This window comes from Rattus norvegicus, chromosome X (genome assembly GCF_021556685.1).
Source record: "Rattus norvegicus strain SHRSP/BbbUtx chromosome X, alternate assembly SHRSP_T2T, whole genome shotgun sequence".
Lineage (NCBI taxonomy): Eukaryota > Metazoa > Chordata > Mammalia > Rodentia > Muridae > Rattus > Rattus norvegicus.
Genome location: NC_141554.1, coordinates 123,833,465 through 123,850,604, shown reverse-complemented (window position 1 = coordinate 123,850,604; position 17,140 = coordinate 123,833,465). Strand labels below are relative to the sequence as shown.

Below are 17,140 nucleotides of genomic sequence, written 5' to 3'. Positions count from 1 at the left end.
TGTTGTCATTCAAGGCTAAGAAAAGCTAGGAAGAAGGAAACCAGGGTAGGCATGCCGGGTACCCAAATCCCCCCTCCACTCATGGGTCCCAAAACACCTGTTGGTGTCTGGTAGCCAGTAAACTGGGACCTCAACCTGATTTGGACGGTTAGTTTTTGATTCAAAATTCCTCAGCTACTTGATTTGGGGGGTCTTGACTCACGCTGCTTGGCAGCATGAACTGTCTTCAGGCTTGACTATGTGTCTACTCACAAAAGCATTTTACTTACCTAGCACAAGGTCTGAAGCTTTTGATTTCCTCCTCTCTGGTTCTCTAAAAATAGGTTGCTATCCCCCATTGGATATTGTTAGTATTTTAATCTCTTGTCTTTTCGCCTATTGTAACACACACACACACACACACACACACACACACACACACACACACACACACACCCTTCAATTCTCTCAGATATCCTATTGCCTTCTCTTATGTCTGCAAGTTTGCTCTAAATAGACTTAATCCATTATAAGGAAATCAGCAGAAAATGAACCTCTGCTTCTGTTCCGTTCAAGCAACAGATCTAAAAGCTTGTCCCTTGGGATTTTAGCATCAAGTGAATGAAAGTATCTGTATTGATCATCAGCCAAAGCAGCAATCAACCACATCACAACATACCTTTCTCTCCTGTTAGCACACTCTCCAACAACACATTGCTTTCTACTTTCTTCTGCTATCTACAACAGGCCAAGACTTCCCTGGCATCTAAGGCATCAAGTCTGTCCTGAAATTAATCAATGTACCTACTACCTGTAGGCCATGGAGCTCAGTGGAAGGCAAGCAGAAAGGAAGAGGGCCCACAATAGAGATTAGTAAATTGGGAAAACAAAACTAAAAATTAGTCAGTATGAAGGAAAAGGATCCATAAGACGGAAAAATAAATGCCATCTTAGAAATCTTTCTAAAGAAGTCCCAAATAGGACTATAGTTAATATACTTGCACATTTAAAAAGTAGTGGATTACTCTTATGTAACAGCAGAAAAATTAATACAACCTGACTGAAAATATCTAAAGATTTATCTTATGTTTGCTTAGAAAAAATAATGGGAATTATTTTCCTAATTGAAGAGTCCAAGAAAAAACATGGAATAGAAGAGAGTGAAGAGAGTTGCTGGACATTTTGTAGCTCCAGATTTTGAAACAAAATCTGTGATTTTTCCCTGACCTTTTCATAAGGATTTTCAATGCACAGCCAGATCAGTTACCCCAGGACCTGTAAAAGGATAGGTTGAGCCAGGGTGAAATGTAGCCGTGGCCAATTGGAACTGCTGCAAAAATAGCAAACACAACCCATGTCTATGATAGAGTGCTTCTTCAGAGCTGCAAGGAGCTGTGCCATCAGACCATCATGGGTACTCTCCTGGCCAGCATGAGGAGGCTGAAACAAAAACAGCCAGAAAGCATTTATGGTGTGGCTTTCTAAAATGGCAGAGACTCATTCTACAGAGAGAGGAAGTTTCAATTTACCTCTCAGTTAAAATCATCATGAACTCAAGAAGGAACTCAGAGAGTACCCAGTTTTTTCCTCTACCTTCTCCAACCATGTGTTTTTAGAAACTTTACCTGGAAAGGCGTCCTGCAATTTCCTTGAAAATTCTGGAAGGTGCTGCCCTGTCTAACTTGACCTTCAGCCAAGGTGAAGTATCTCTTACAAAGGACATATGAGAGGCATCTTGGGACTTGTGAGCCAGAGTTACTCAGTGATGTGAAATCATTCCTTTCCCTTTAGTCTCCTGCACATATATCTACAGTGCTCCCCAACACACACCTACATACCCTTACTGCTTTCCTCTTTTCCTTAACTTCAAGTGGAAAATTCCATAGGGCTGAACTGGCTAAGTGCCTGCCTGTGTCTGGCCAACTTGTATCCTGAAACACCTTAAGTCTGAAAGCAGTGCCCTCTATAAGAACTCCAGACCAATGGAGTCCTCTGTGGGGAAAAATTAATTATGAAGAATTTCAGAAAACAAACTAATGAAAATCGCAGATGACAACCCTTGCAGTGCTTTCTTTCAGCTAAAATACTCAAAAGGGTCCGTGCTTCTTCACTAGACCAGTGGGAAGGCATTTGCACTAGCCCACTGTTTGCTAGTCTATCAGATTCTTTTTCTCTTGGCTTCCATTATAAAACCAGGAACCCATCCAACCTCAGGAGCCCACCAACTCATGAGCCTTTAGCCAGACTTCATGGAGTTTACATACAAAAATGGTTTCCCACGCATGGCTTCAGCTCAGTCCCTAAAACCAGGAAATGTTTACTTTACTCATTAGAGGAAGCTGCAGGTGTGATTTTAAGAATTTTTGAGATGGGAAGACCATACTGCATTATGCAGGTAGGACCAAAGTCAAAACAAAAGTTCTTCTATGTGGCTGGCAGTGTAGCACAGTGATGGAGCCGTTGTCCAGCATGTGCAGGGCCATGATTTCAATCACCAATACCACAAAAACAAAACAAGGGGGTCTTATAATGGAGAGGGGGGACAGGCTAATCAGAGGCAGAGAAGAGGATATAAGGTGAGAAGTAGAGGCAGTGTGCTATGATGTGGAACATGGCCAGTCACTGTTGGGCTGAAAATTGAGACAGAGGTGCCAAAGAATGCAAGAGTCCTCTGGAAACTGAAGACGATGGCAACATACAGGATTCTTCTCTAGAGCTCCTGAAGGGAGTATAGATTTGCCAAACCTTAATTTCATCCCAGTGAAACCTGTGTCAGACTTACAACCTCTAGAACCAAAAATTTCTTTGTTCTATCTGGGGCTAGCTAGGCCAGGGGAAAACAGGTTAAAATAGGGGTTTTTAACCTGGGGTTAGTGACCCCCTAGGTGTCGCATCTCAGATATCCTACAAAGCAGATTATTTATATTACAATTCATAACAGTAGCAACATCACAATTATGAAATAGCAATGAAAATATTCATATGGCTTGAGGTCAGTACAACATGAGGAACTGTATTAAAGGGTCACACTTTTAAGATGGTTGAGAACGACTGTGCTAAAGGCAATAATAAAATGGTGCCTAATGACGTTCTGCTGTACTCATTGATCAGTGCTCTGCTCAGCCATCATCAGACACGCTTCCCCTTGCAGTAGAATGGAACAAATTTAGAGACCTACACCAGGCAATATACAGACAGTAAAATACCTGGGACACTCAGTCCTAAATGGGATTTCTCCAACAAATCCCTCCCATCAGGCTCAGCCAGAGGAGATGGGGGACACCAAGGAATCAAGGCCTTCTAAACACAACATGACTGACAAACATGAACTCCCAGAGGCAGTGGCAGCGTGCACAGGACCTGCACAGGTGTAAGCCAGATGGGAAGCCAGTACTGAAATGAGGAATGGACACAAGCCAGCATCCCTAACCCAGAAGCTATCTCTAATAGACAATCACTTGCAAAAGAACACTGCATTTTCCCCCAACAGGAAATATACAATCTATACTTACAGACAGGTCCCATGCCAAGCAGTAGATGCCCAACACAAAACGAACTCAAGAGTATTTTTGAAGGATTTTTTTGTCTCCTAATGCTTTGTCTGGTCATTGTGTGTTTAACCTTACAGATCCTTTGAATTTTTGTTTTTATAGAATTTCTATGTATGTGAATGAGTGAGTCCCTCCATCTTTATGTTTCATGTGTGCTTTTTCTGTGGCTTTTTCTGCTATTTGTATTGTCTTATTATTCTGGTTTGTTTGCTTTTATTTTAGTACTTATTATTATTATTATTATTATTATTATTATTATTATTTTACACCTGTTTGTTTTATAGTGAGCAAGAGAAAAAGAAAGGTGTGGGTTTGGGTAGGTAGGAAAGTGAGGAGGATTTAGGAGTTGGAGGAGGAAAACCACAATTAGAATATATTGCATGAAAAACACTATTTTCAATAAAATAAGTAAATAAACAAAGACAGGAACTTTGTGACAGTTTGCTAAGTCAGGAGTGGGAAACTGATGCACCATATGTCTCACTGGTCCAGCGGTCTGCTTGGCCCACCTGCTGGATGTTCTTACCTGGTACTCAGTGAGTTTGCTAAGCAGCCCCTCCCTTTCTCAGTACACTGTTCAGCTGTATAGAGCGTAAGCTGAGAAGCTGTAGACTCAATGTATGGGAGTCTGTTGGTCCCGTCTAGCAGCACAGTGATACCACTGACACACACACACACACACACACACACACACACACACACACGCACACGCACACACACACACATATTTTTGTATTGCCTTTCAGACAAGGTCACATTGTTAAGCCCTGCCTGACCAGGAACTCATTATGCAAACAAGGCTGGCCTTGAACTAGTAGAGATCTATCTCCATATAATATCTATCTATCTATAGATATAGAATATATTGTGTCATATATTGTATAATATTACTATATGTTATATGTAATATGATACGTGATCTATGATATAATATAGAAATTATATTAAAATAAAAGTATATAAAATATATATAAAATATAAAATATTTATATGTTAAAGTTGAGGTTGGCCTGGCTCTATAAGACCCTGTCTCAATGTAAGTGAATGAATGAATGAATAAATATAAGCAAGTAAATAAATACAAACATATAGGAAAAACCAGCAGTTTATACAATTTAAACCCAAGGACCTGAACACTGAATGTGAGAATCTCTTGATGCTTCCAATACTGGAGTAGGACTGTGCTCTAAGTAGAGAAAGTAAGGAGGATGGGAGTCAAGGAGAAAGCTAGTGAGTTATTAGAGAACTGAAGCAAGAAGAGTTATCAAATTCTTTGGGGGATCACTTTGGTGCTCCTAGGGAGAATTCTGACAAGCCATTTGATAGGGACAGACAGATACCAATTTCCTCTGTGAGCTGTCAGGTCAATCACTAGAAGTGAAGGAACAAGTCTCCCTGGGGCAAGTTTGAAAGGAGAGCACTCTTTGCTTCCAGAGCAATAGAGCATGTCATAAATACTCTGTTAGGCACAAATGAGAGTCACAGGCCCCTATGAGATCTTAACTAATGATTCTGTTTAGTTTCTGCAACAGTTGATGCCAAGTCTCCTTGGACATCAGCCATTTTTTGGTGGTAAGGTAGACACCTTAGACACTGGCATTCCTTCTTTCAGGTCTCTAGGAAGCCGTTTGGTGCACTGAAGCACTTGTTAGCCTTTAAAAATAAACTGGTCGCGCCAACAGCACTGTTCCATGTACTCGTGAGCACTGTGACAATAGGCCCTGTAAGGCATAAAGTTGGCCAATTCTCAAGAGAGAAAACTAAACTACTAATATAAAAGGCATGGAAAGAAATATAAATGGTGTTATATTTGGAGAGAACCAACCAATTTGGAAAAGAAAAAAAAATCCTAAAAGAAGTTCCAGGAAAATATCCTAGGTACGTCTGCAGAGCTAAAGTTCTGAAGTCTTCTTTTTCTATATATTTATTCAAATAGCTAAAATAAAGGAAGAACAGCTGACAGTAACCTGTTCTTAAATAACAAAATAATAATCTTGTCCTTAACTTCTACTTTCCCACTAAAGAAACCAAGCTTGTTTGGAAATAAACATGGCTTCCTATAAGCCATCACCAAGCCACACAGGAAGTTCCTTCCCCTGATTACTTGTGGAACCTGGGAGGCACACCACTGTTGTTTTTTCACATGACTACTGCGAAGGAGAAGAGACAGCTGGAGTTCATTACTGGTTCTATCATTTGAAAGTGATGGATGACCTCTGGGCTGCCTCACTAGAACCCACACCTCTGTTTCTCCATTTATAGCATAGGAGTGATAGCAATGTAGTAGATGTTTAACACTCATCCACAGCCATATGACATCATAGACATCACAGGCCCTTTAACTCTCCTTAAAATTCTGGCTATAACAGGAGTGGGGAGATGGTTTTGCAGTTAAGAGAATTGTCTGCTGCTCTAGAGTTCCTAGGTTCAATTCCCCAGCACCCACCTAGCAGTTCACAATTGTCTGTAACTTCAGTTCTAGGAGAATGTGTATGAATGCAAGTGTAATATCTATACACATAAAATAAAATAAAATAAATCCTAGAAACAAAAATTGGGGCTATGGAAATACAAGGCCTTGTCATCATCTGAAAAACATTCCACACAAATAAACTAGCTGGCCTTCCATCACAAGGCACCGAAAAGCTTCAAATAAAGATATTCTGACTCAAGGACTTCAAAGCACACTGGCAAAGTATCTCCAGTTGTATCTTACTTGGTAAAATACCTCTGTTATTAGAGGAAGCACCATGTGGAGAAACTAAAAAAATCTGAACACCTAATGCTTTACAGCACCTTGAAATATATGCAGTCCAATACAAGCTGTCAAGAAAGCAGGAAGAGCCTTCCTGTGGATGATAAACTCTGTAGGCAATAAAAATAAAGTGGCAAAGAATCACAGGAAATCATTAAGAGCAAAATCTAGGTGTGATTGTGCAAGGTTTTGCATGAACAATAGAGAAACCACGTGTAGCTGGAATGACTGCTGTGTTTCCCGACAGACTTGACTGGGGAGGTAGATATGCCACCCTTAAAAGAATCTAGCTTGTTATTACAAACCTGAATGGTAGAATACAAAAGGACAGACATTGGGACGATGGGTGTAGTTCAGTAGTAGCATGCATGGTTAACATCTGTGAGGCCCTGGGGTTTTATCCCCAACAACACAAAAAAAGGACATAAAGCCTTGATATTGAGAAGCAACAAGGCATGGTCTGTGTGTGTGTGTGTGTGTGTGTGTGTGTGTGTGTGTGTGTGTGTGTGTGTGTGAGAGTGTGTGTGTGTGTCTGTGTGTGTGTCTGTGAGAGAGAGAGAGAGAGGGAGAGAGAGAGAGAGAGAGAGAGAGACTGTCTGTCTGTCTGTCTGTCTGCTTGTCTGTGTTTCCCTGCACTCAAGAGCACAGGTATATACAGGAAGCTATGCACGCTCATGTGTGCTCATGCATATGTGGTTTCTCTCTCTCTCTCTCTCTCTCTCTCTCTCTCTGTGTGTGTGTGTGTGTGTGTCTCTGTCACTCTCTGTCTCTCTCTCCCACCCCAACTATCTCTCACTAGCCTAGAGCTCACAGAGTAGGCTAGATTGACTGAGCCTTGAGCCCAGGGATCCACTAGTCTCCACCTCCTCAGAACTGGGATTACAAGGGTGTACTACCACACCTGGCATTTCTCCCATGTATTCTGGAACTCAAGGCCACGTCTTCATCTAAGCATTTTACTGACCAAGGTATCTCTCCTAGCACAACATTCATGTGGATCATATGTTCCAATGTATTCTTAATGCACTGGCCTAGTGTCATCCTGCTAGTACGCAGTTGGATGACGTGCTTCCAGAGCTCAGGCTCTTCTTACCCATTGCTCTAACAAGCAAGCGTGAGCTTAGAGGCAACAGCAGCTTAGTGAGACTGTCCCTTTACTCCAGCTTCTGCTCAGGAAGCCTCCGGGGTGGGGCTGTACAAAGAACCAAAAAGGCATCTGGCTCCAGGTTGATACAAATGACAGACCAATGTTAGCCAGGAATTCTTCCGCCTTCCTGGTAAAATCTATAGGAAGTCAGGAGATCTAAATCCCAAGAAGAAACATATTCTAAAAGTACCCTTATGGTTTGTAAATCATAAAACAAAACAGAACAAAACAAAAACCATAAGAAAGGAGGAACTGCTTGAGCTCCCTCTCCCTCCTGTGGTTTCCGGTTTCAGTGGTAAATAAAATTTAGAGACTAAAACTACAGTTTTCAGCACATCTTGTCAATGACTCTGTATCTCAGGAGAAAAATATCAAGTGGGTGAACTAATCCTCTGTACTAAGTTGTAACACTAAAACGACTCAGTAGATTGTGTATCTCTCTGTGTGCAAGCCTGTACAAGTCTCTCTCTCTCTCTCTCTCTCTCTCTCTCTCTCTCTCTCTCTCTCCTTCCCTCCCTCCCTCCCCCCCCTCTCTCTCTCTGTAATAATTAAAGAAGACATCATGAATTTTGGAGGGAATGGGAGGACTTGGAAAGTGAGTGGCGGTAAGAGTTATGGCAATCACTACTCAAAACATTTAAAAAGGAAATATTTTTTAAAGCAAGGGTGGGACTAGCAAGATGGTGCAGCAGGTTAAGACATACTACCCAAGCCTCCTGAACTGAGCTCAATCCCAGACATCCACATGGTGAGATGAGAGAAACAACTCCTGCAAGATAGTTAGCCTTTGACTTTCACAAGCACATTGTGCCATACTTCTGTGTGCCCCCCATCCCACATACTAATAAAATTTTAATATAGTAAATTAATTAATTACCTAAAAGCCAGGAGTGTGGTAGTTTGGAAGGTAACAACCACTGATTAGAGTCCACAGAGGTGAAGCAAGGGAATGACAATGAGCTATACACATATACTACAAATTTCTCACCATTACACGTCACTGCTAACTCTCACCATTCCTATAAAACATGGGGGAGGGGAACTCCACAGGAAGGTCATACAGATTAACAGTATTCATTAGTGAAGACTTATTCAACCTTGTTAAGACCAGAAGAGACTAAAATCTAAACAAATGAATAAAAAATCAGAAAGTGTCAGGGATCTGGGACAAGGATAACAGGATTAACCAATTGAAGAGAGAAGACAAAATTACAGCGTTGTGTCTGTTTTCCATCTTCTCTACATCAGTCATTACTGTGCATCCCATCCACATGTCTGGATCAGGAGTCCCTTAAGGGTAGAAACTACTACGTTAGTTTCCCCAGGCACCCAAAGGAATCTGGATAGTTTCTCATTCCCAAGATCTACTAAAGCCAACAACTAGAGCAAGATCTCCCCATCCCCACTCATGAGTATGGATGTGTGTGTGTGTGTGTGTGTGTGTGTGTGTGTGTGTGTGTGTGTGTGTGTGTGAGAGAGAGAGAGAGCGAGAGAGAGAGTGTGTGTGTCTGTGTCTGTGAGAGAGAGAGAGAGAGAGAGAGAGAGAGAGAGAGAGAGAGAGAGAGAGAGAGAGAGAACTTCTACTATCACTCTAATGGGAAGTCTAGGGCGAGCCTCCAAATTTTTCTTCCCTACCCTGGCTCCTACTCCCTAATCTCCCCCCATAGTGCAATCCTCCTCCATCAGCTAATCACTCCTACAATCTTTGTCAGTTCAGCTCAACCCTAGTCCTCTTCTGGTTCTTCCTCCCTTTCCTGACTCCACTTGCAACACTTTCCTTTCTGGCCTCAAGAACCCTAGTCTTCTGCCAAAATGGAACCCTACATGCTTGGCCTCCCTTTAGAATGTTCTCACTCAAACCTGACCCTCACAATTCTTTCAAATAGAGTGTGCTCATTCTCTCCTCCCTTCTCTATCACCTTCCTCCTATTCACCTAAGCTGTAAAATCTCAAAATTAGCTTGACTCCACCTCTCTCTTCCTCCCTGTTGTTTCTCTTCCCTCTGCTCCCACTCCCGCTTCAGCACTTATCACATGCTATAGATTTAATCACTGAGCTGTCTCTTATCTCCATTCTCACTGCTTTAGTTAAGGCCTCTGTTATCATTCTCCTGGACTATATATTTTCACTAGTTCCCTGACTCCAGGCTCTTCTCCCAATACTCAAGAATCCCACAGCTATGTACAAAATGCAAACTGTGCACCTACTGCATTCCAGGTACCCTATGCTGTGCTCATACCTTGAAGGAATAGGGAACATTCTGTGGTAGATACTGAGGTGTTCTGTTTTGTTGTTGCTGTCCAACATTCTCTACTGAGTTTTCAAATTTTTCTTTTTTCTTTCTTTCTTTCTTTCTCTCTTTCTTTCTTTCTTTCTTTCTTTCTTTCTTTCTTTCTTTCTTTCTTTCTTTCTTTGTTCTTTGAGTGTTTCATACAATGTGCTCTGGTGTTTTGATCATATCCACTGCTCCCCCAAATCTTCACAGATCCACACTCCCTTCCCTGCTCACTCAACTGTGTGTCTTTTGCATTTTAAACCTATTATGACCAATTTGTGTTGCCCAAATGTACTTGAATCTGTGGCCTTCCACTGCATCATGGTCAACATACCAGAAAAACTGTCTCTCCCTGGACCTTCATTTTAATACTATACAAACCACCTGTCCACTAGTCTTCATACATTACTTTATTCCTCAAGAGGGCAATACTTATGTCTGTCCCCACTCGACAAACAAGAAAACCTGCCTTTGTTCTCAATGCAAGTAGCAGCAGAAGTCAGACTTCAGACCAGGGTTCATTTCATCCCCAGTACTCTGCCTCTTCTGTTCAGCAGAAACCTGAACACTTGGAACCAAGTCAAACGCAATGATCATGGCGTGAAGAATCTTAAAAGCAAGTCATGTGCAAAATGAAGGAAAGAAACGAAGGGTCTCAGAGCTTATGAAGAGTGAAATTTTAAATGGCCTGGTGGTTATCTCCACATGTTTCAAGGGTTGTCATATGGAAGAGGAAGCAAACTTTCCATGTGGTTCCAAAATGTTTGTTGCAGATCAGCACAGAACTCAGCAGAGTAAATTTCAACTCAAGTTTCCCAACACAGCCTCCTAACATAAAGAAGGCTTTAAGGAGAATCTAACCAATCCTTTTTCAGATGTGTCTAGGGGACATTCTCGACTGGAGTATATGAGTGGCCAGATCAGCCTTGGGGTGACTTTAAAGAACAGGGATGGGTAGCCCCACCCTTGACTCAGCCAAACAGAATTGTGAAGGACTGAGATGATTATTATAAGAATCCAAAACAAGGAAACAAGGCTGAGTCAGGCCCTGTCCTTAAAAGAGGTAATGTGGACGGGTCATCAACACAGGAAACACTTCAATTTCAACAGTAATCAAAGAAATAGAAATTATATCAACATACTCTTTATAACTCACCAGATTACAAAGGTGATGAATCTTAACCAGTGTCAGCACAGGAGAGGAAAAATATACTCTCTCGTGCTCTATTGGTGGAATAACTGGAACAACTTTCTGAAGGACAATCTCACAGTATTCTGCTTTGCTTTGCTTTGGTTTGGCTTGACTTCTTTTAAACAGGGAATTGTTTGTGGTGCTGAAGATGGAGCTCAAGGCAAGGCACACAGAGTTACATCTCCACCCATAAGAGAAATTTTCAATCCTAAAAATGAATATGGGCTTTGAACGGGAATTCCATAGCCAGAAATGTAATCTATGGGCAAAATCTAGCAAATCTGAAAATACCCTCTCAAAGATGTTGGATGCAGTGCTAACAGAACTGCAATGATGGAAAGCTGTATTTTAGCACCATCTAATATGGTAGCCACCACAGGTGGCTACTAAGAAGTTGATCTATGGCAAGGGCAATTTAGGAAGTGATTTTAATTCATTTAAATTTAAAGTGTCAGGGACAGGAGGAATGCCTGAAATCCCAGGAGGCTGAAGTGTAAGAATTACAAATTCAAAGCCAGCCTTGGCTACAGAGAAAGACACTATCTGAAAATACAAAATAAAGGAAAAAAATCCAGGTATCTATGACACTAGACAACACATGTTTACAGCAGCATGAAACTAGAAACTACTGGGTCAGGGAGACAGCTCAACAGGTAAAAGGGCTAGCAAATCGAGCCTGATGACCTAAGTTTAATCCCTGGAACACACGTAAAAAGCTAGGTGCAGGGGCCTGACATTCCAGGGCCCCTCCCCCTGAGAGATGTGAGGCTGAGACAAGAGAATTGCCTAGAATATCCTGGGCCAGCTAGCCTGGAGTATACTGCTCACCAAAACCAAGAGAGGCCCCTCCTTAACAAAGCAGAAAACTGTCCTCTGACCTCCACATAGACACTGTGATGAAAATGCTGAGATGCACACATGGGCACATGGAGCATGCATACACACATGTATGCACACAACATTTTTTTTTTAAATCTAAAAACTATAAAGAATCAACCAACGAAGGACGGTTTAATCTATAAAAACTACTAATAGGATTGTTGGCAATTTTATTAAATACGCTTATGTAAGAGTAGGTTGGCTAATATGAGCAAATATAAATAAGATATAGAAAAGAGAAAATTTACATAAGAGCTGGCTAGATGGCTTTGCATAATCACAAAATAAAAACATTTAAATATTCATATATAAAAGTCAAAATACATACATTAGAATATTGAGTTCCTTCCAACCAAGACATAGTAATACTTCAATCTTTTTTCTTCTCTAAGTTTTCTTTGATGAATAAGTATTTTTAAGTGGCAAAGTAATACATGTTTAAAGAAAAATCACTGGTAATCAGGATAGGGAAAGTCTCAACCCAGAGAATTTAACTTAACATGTTAAACTTAGAAAACAAATCCTAGGACTGGGGAAATATCGAAGTGTGTAAGAGTGCTTGCTGTTTGAGTATGAGTATTTGCATTTGCATCCCCAGCACCTTGTTAAAGAGCCAGGTGTGGCTGTAGGCATAGTGGGACTGGTGTTCAGAGACAAGAAGATAGATCAGTCTACCCAAAGAATGTCTAATTCTGGTCACTGATACCTTGATTCAAGGAAATTAGTTGTCAAGTGACAGAACAGGGCACCAGTGTTCTCTAATTTCTGCATAGGTGCAGACAGATTCGGACACCTACATACACATGCACACACACATGCACCAAAAAGTGGGGGTAAAGATTCTAGTTGCTGTTTCAGTGAAGGCTCAGTGAGGTCTTTGGTTTTCTAACCAACTGAGTTGTTCCTCTGGACAAACTTTAGAAGAGTGGGTCATTTGAACCCTTCTAACAAGAGAAACTACCAAAAGGAATAATAAGGGATTCTTATGTTCAGGTGCCAAGGCTGTGGCTAACCTTTCTCATTCTCAACTCAATAAGAGATAAACTAAATCTTTGAACTGGAAAGGCATGCTCAAGAAGCCAACATTGAAGCCAGGTATGGCAGTACATGCCTGTAAACCCCTAGCATTCAGGAGGCTGAGTTAGGAACATCATGACTTAAGAAAGTAAACAAGCACAACCAAGTTGGGCTAGGAATGTGGCTTAGTGGTAGAATAGCACCTAGCACACTCCAGGGCCATGAGCTCTGTCCCCAGCATCAGAGAGGGCAAAGCCCACAGTGGAAGGCTTCACCTCCTCCCAAATAAAGCTATAGATTTTGTCCTATATTAAGTACTTTCCACACGCCCCCTGGGAAGAGGGAACAGTGGAGCTACTTACTGAGTTCTTCAGCTCTTGCCTAAAGGCAAGCAAGACAACCATTCTGCTCAAAGGCAGTTTTGAGTGGCGGGTGGAGGAAGTGAACAGCTGCTGACCCTTGTCAGCCTTTCTCAAGTCTAGAGAGCTAACTACTCTCATTTGAAATTCCTGATGCCAGCCAAAGGACCTGTCCGAATTACTGTGCCTCAAGGGGGCTATGACTGGTAATGTCTAACAACGTTTTGCTGATCATAAGTAGCAAGCACTATTTAAACTCCTACTAGGAGATACAGTAGGTTTATTAAATGCTTTTGGTCCCCAGCAGGCACCAAGAACCTGAAGAATAACAAAAAGACAGCACTCTGCACTTTAAATATGCATGTATATTAACAGTTTCCAGTAGCCTCAATCCTCACTGGTGGGTTATCTTGCTGCTCTCAAAAGCTCTCTTGAGATATCCCAGTCGATGATGATTTGGTCATTATCCCTTTCCCTGATCCTCATAGAAATGCTGAACTCACTAGAACATACAGCCATGAAACAGCCTCTCTTTCTCTGCCCATTTCATTACATAGTTAATACATTGTGGAAATACTAATAATGGCATGCTATATATAGCCAGGGCCCAAGCCTTCTGAATTTTTTGAACAGTGAGCAAAACCGAATGATGTTATGGACATGCCAACAAGGGTGTAACTGTAAGAAAAAGAAAAAAACCTAAAAAGGAAATAGTGTATATTTGTTCAGCTTGGTAGGGTTTCCAAGTTCTGTCAAGAATTACATGGGAAGAAAAGTGTGCCCTGCTGTGCTAACAACTCCAACTTATGCTGAAACTCTACTACTATCTTGGGTTTATGGCAGCAAGTGTAAATCCCATCTCAGCTGTCCCTCAATAAACACTTGGGGCTTACATCAGAACTGAACCAGAAGTTGACAGCAGCTGCAGCATGGCTGTTTTGCTCTCCAGTCACCCATGGCTTTCCTAACCATGGTTAACAGGTCTGTGATGTGAAACACAACACAAACAAAAACCAAGCAAACAACAAGAAACAGGAAGGAAAGTAATTCTTAAGAGTAAATGTATTTTTAAAGCTATTTATATCTTAATTGACAAATAACACTATGGAAGAGTGATTAGTAGATCACATACAGACACCCTAGATTGGAACTAAATAAATGAATAAAAGGTCCTAAAGCACCTAACGTCATGTCCTGTACACAGTAAGGGCTCAATGGACTGATTTAGATCACTAGAAACTACTCACTCAACACCCACCAAGTCTTAATACACATTACACACCACCGAAATGAGTAGATTTCACACTTGTATATTCCTTTGTATAAAAGCCAAAAATTGATCCCAAGTGAGATTGACTGACCAGGAAACCCCGGCCATAGTCTGTAGCTCCAAGAAGTCTTTCTCTCTTAATAGATTTTTGTTCCATTGTTGTTAAGGATGGAGAGGTAGGAAGAAGCCACTGCACCTATGCTGCACAAAAGTTATAGGTGGCACTTGTCTGTAATACTAGCACCCAGGAAGTTGAAGCAGAAGTCCTACCACCAAGTACAAGGCCAGAGTTCCAGGCCAGCCTGGGCTACACACTGAGACCTTGTCTCAAAACTGATCTTTTTAAAACCTAAAACCTCAGAAGGAATATTAACCTTTTACTGTTAGGGGTGGCAGGTCAAATGCTGGTCAAATCTCAGAAGAGGTTGCCTGTGTCCCATTTATTCTCTTGATACCATCTGTCCATCTTCCCTCTCTCTTCCCACTCTACAGTGGTAGGTAGCCAGCCACTCTCGGGCAAGGTTTTCTTTCTTTACGATTTTAGAAAAGCCATCCTTGTGGTAGGATCACTTGTGTCTGGAACACTTGCTAATAACCACTGAAGATGACAGCCCAGTATAAATAAAGGCCTTGCACACAGCTTGTGGTCCTCTCTTAAATGGCCCCGATGACAAGTGAGGTTCTGATCTGACCTCAACAGGGTCTGGCTCCAAATTCCGAGCAAAACATACAATAAGCCAAATCCATTAAAACAACATTAAAGGTCTGGGTTTAGCTTCACCAAGCAGCAGGATTAAAACTTCAAGGGTCCAGCCACGATAAAGACATTTTTTTAAAGTCACTTGGCTCTGCACAGTGGCAGCTATTAGAAATCTGATTTTTATCTCAAAGGTACATATTTTACCTTTGATCCTCTTCCAGAACTCCCACTAATGTCAACTTTCCCCACTGTTAGGATCAGGCCCCTTACCTCGCTTTAATGTTGGCTGTATTGCTGATTCTACAAGATCAACATAAAAATTACAAGGAAAAGCTGCGAGGTTCCCTTCCCAGGATAAGTTGTGCTAACAAAAAGCCTTCTCTTAAGTGGTGAGATTTAAACACAGCAAATGACACAAAATAATATAGGAGTGGAAAGAGACAAAAGCCAGCAAATCTCCTGCAAAACATAGTAACAAAAAGCACGCTAATGAATCAGTCCCACTGCTTATTTAAGGTTTGGTCCCTAGTCCAAAAAATTGGCAACGAAGGTCTTTAAAAGCGAAGGAGCAAGTGACCCTTAGCATCCAAGGCTTCCCTCCAGATTTTGACAATCTGAACCGGGCTTATGAGGGTACTCTGGCGTACGGGGGAGGGGTGGTTTCCCGGAGGGGGGTGTCAGAACTCTTTCAATCCCCATCCCCCAGCTCTATCCGCCGACAAGACATCCCCAGTTCTCTGTGGTAGGCATCTGGTTCTAGGGTCTTCATCCTTAGACAGCAACATCCAGTCTTTTCCCCATCCTCTTGCCTCCAAGCACTCAGAAGTCTTAGAGGCCATCCTCTCCCAGAGGCGACTGACTCAAAGCCCACTCAGACGCAGACCCCCGTTGTTTCCAATCCTCTCCCTCTGCCTTACTTGGCAGTACCCTTCAACACCCACCCATCACCACTCTCCCTCTTCTCAGTAGCAGGAGGAAGTCGCTGTGCTTCCTCTGTCCACACCGCCCGCTAGAGCTTGGGCGCCCTGGGCTTTTGGGTGGGGTTTTTTGTGTGTGAGTGCGTGTGTGCGCGTATACTCGATGTGTATCCGCGCTCAAGTATGTCTGTGCTCATCGCATCCTTCCGCCTAGGCTGCCCCAGGTGCCCTCCTAAAGAGATTCGGATCTCCTTGTGCCCTCATCTCCAGCTCTTTGTGCGGGGGTCCGGGGGAGCGGGAGGTGCGATCTGAAGCTTTCTGCCGCCCCCGCCGGGGTGGGGACCCACGCTCTCTGTGAAACCCGCTTTTCCCTTCCGCTTCTAGCCAGCGCACGCTAGTGGAGCAGTCAGAGCGCTGTCCCGCGGCGCCTGAGACTCCCACCCCCGGGCAGCCGGTAGCCAGAGCGAAAACTTAACTAGAACAGAGGGTGAAAGAGAGCTCCTAGCGCACCGACCGCCGCTTCGCCCATCCTGCCCGCGGTCCCCAGCGCGCGCGCGGGAAGCCACCGCGCCTCTCTCGGTGTGAGCGTCCACCCCCCCCGCCCCCCGGGACTCCCATTCGCTCGACCACTCACCAGCACCACAGAGCCCCGCACGGCCTCCGACACGCTCTGGCGGAGCTCGGCTGCTGTGCCCGGCTTGCTCAGCCGCTTGGTGAATTTGCGCACTTCGGCCATGGTAGCGGCGGCGGGCAGGTCTCGGCGGGCGCGCTCAGTGCCCGGGGCCCGGGCGGCCGCTGCTGCTGCTGCTGCCTGTGTTTACACGCCGACCGGCCGGCCACATCTCAGCTCACCGCCCCGCGCCCAGCTCCGGCGGCTCCTCCTCCTGAGCGCCGCTCCTCCCTCTTTCCCTCCTTTTCGCTCGCTCTAGCTTTTGCAAGCTCCGGGTCCTGCCGGGCGGCGGCGGCTGCTCCCTCTCCGCAAAGGCCCCGACCTGAGTGGCCAACAGGCGAAGAAGGAGGGTGTGTCTCCTGGAGGGGGAGGGTTGCTGGAGGTGGGGGCGAGGGTCACGCGGGAAGAGGGGGAAGTGGCAAGCACCCG

The 17,140-nt window shown here is 43.3% G+C and overlaps 1 protein-coding gene across 7 annotated transcripts in view; it reads right to left on the bottom strand.

Annotated features, from left to right (window-relative positions):
• Dock11 (dedicator of cytokinesis 11) overlaps nt 1-16,886 on the bottom strand; it is a 185,079-nt gene extending 168,193 nt beyond the window's left edge. For all 7 annotated transcript variants that reach the window (XM_087599791.1, XM_087599792.1, NM_001434047.1 and 4 more), the window contains 1 exon segment: nt 16,676-16,886. In XM_087599791.1, the coding sequence (XP_087455917.1) occupies nt 16,676-16,777 (102 nt within the window). In that variant the 5' untranslated portion in view covers nt 16,778-16,886.
• Between the last annotated feature and the right edge of the window lie 254 nt (nt 16,887-17,140).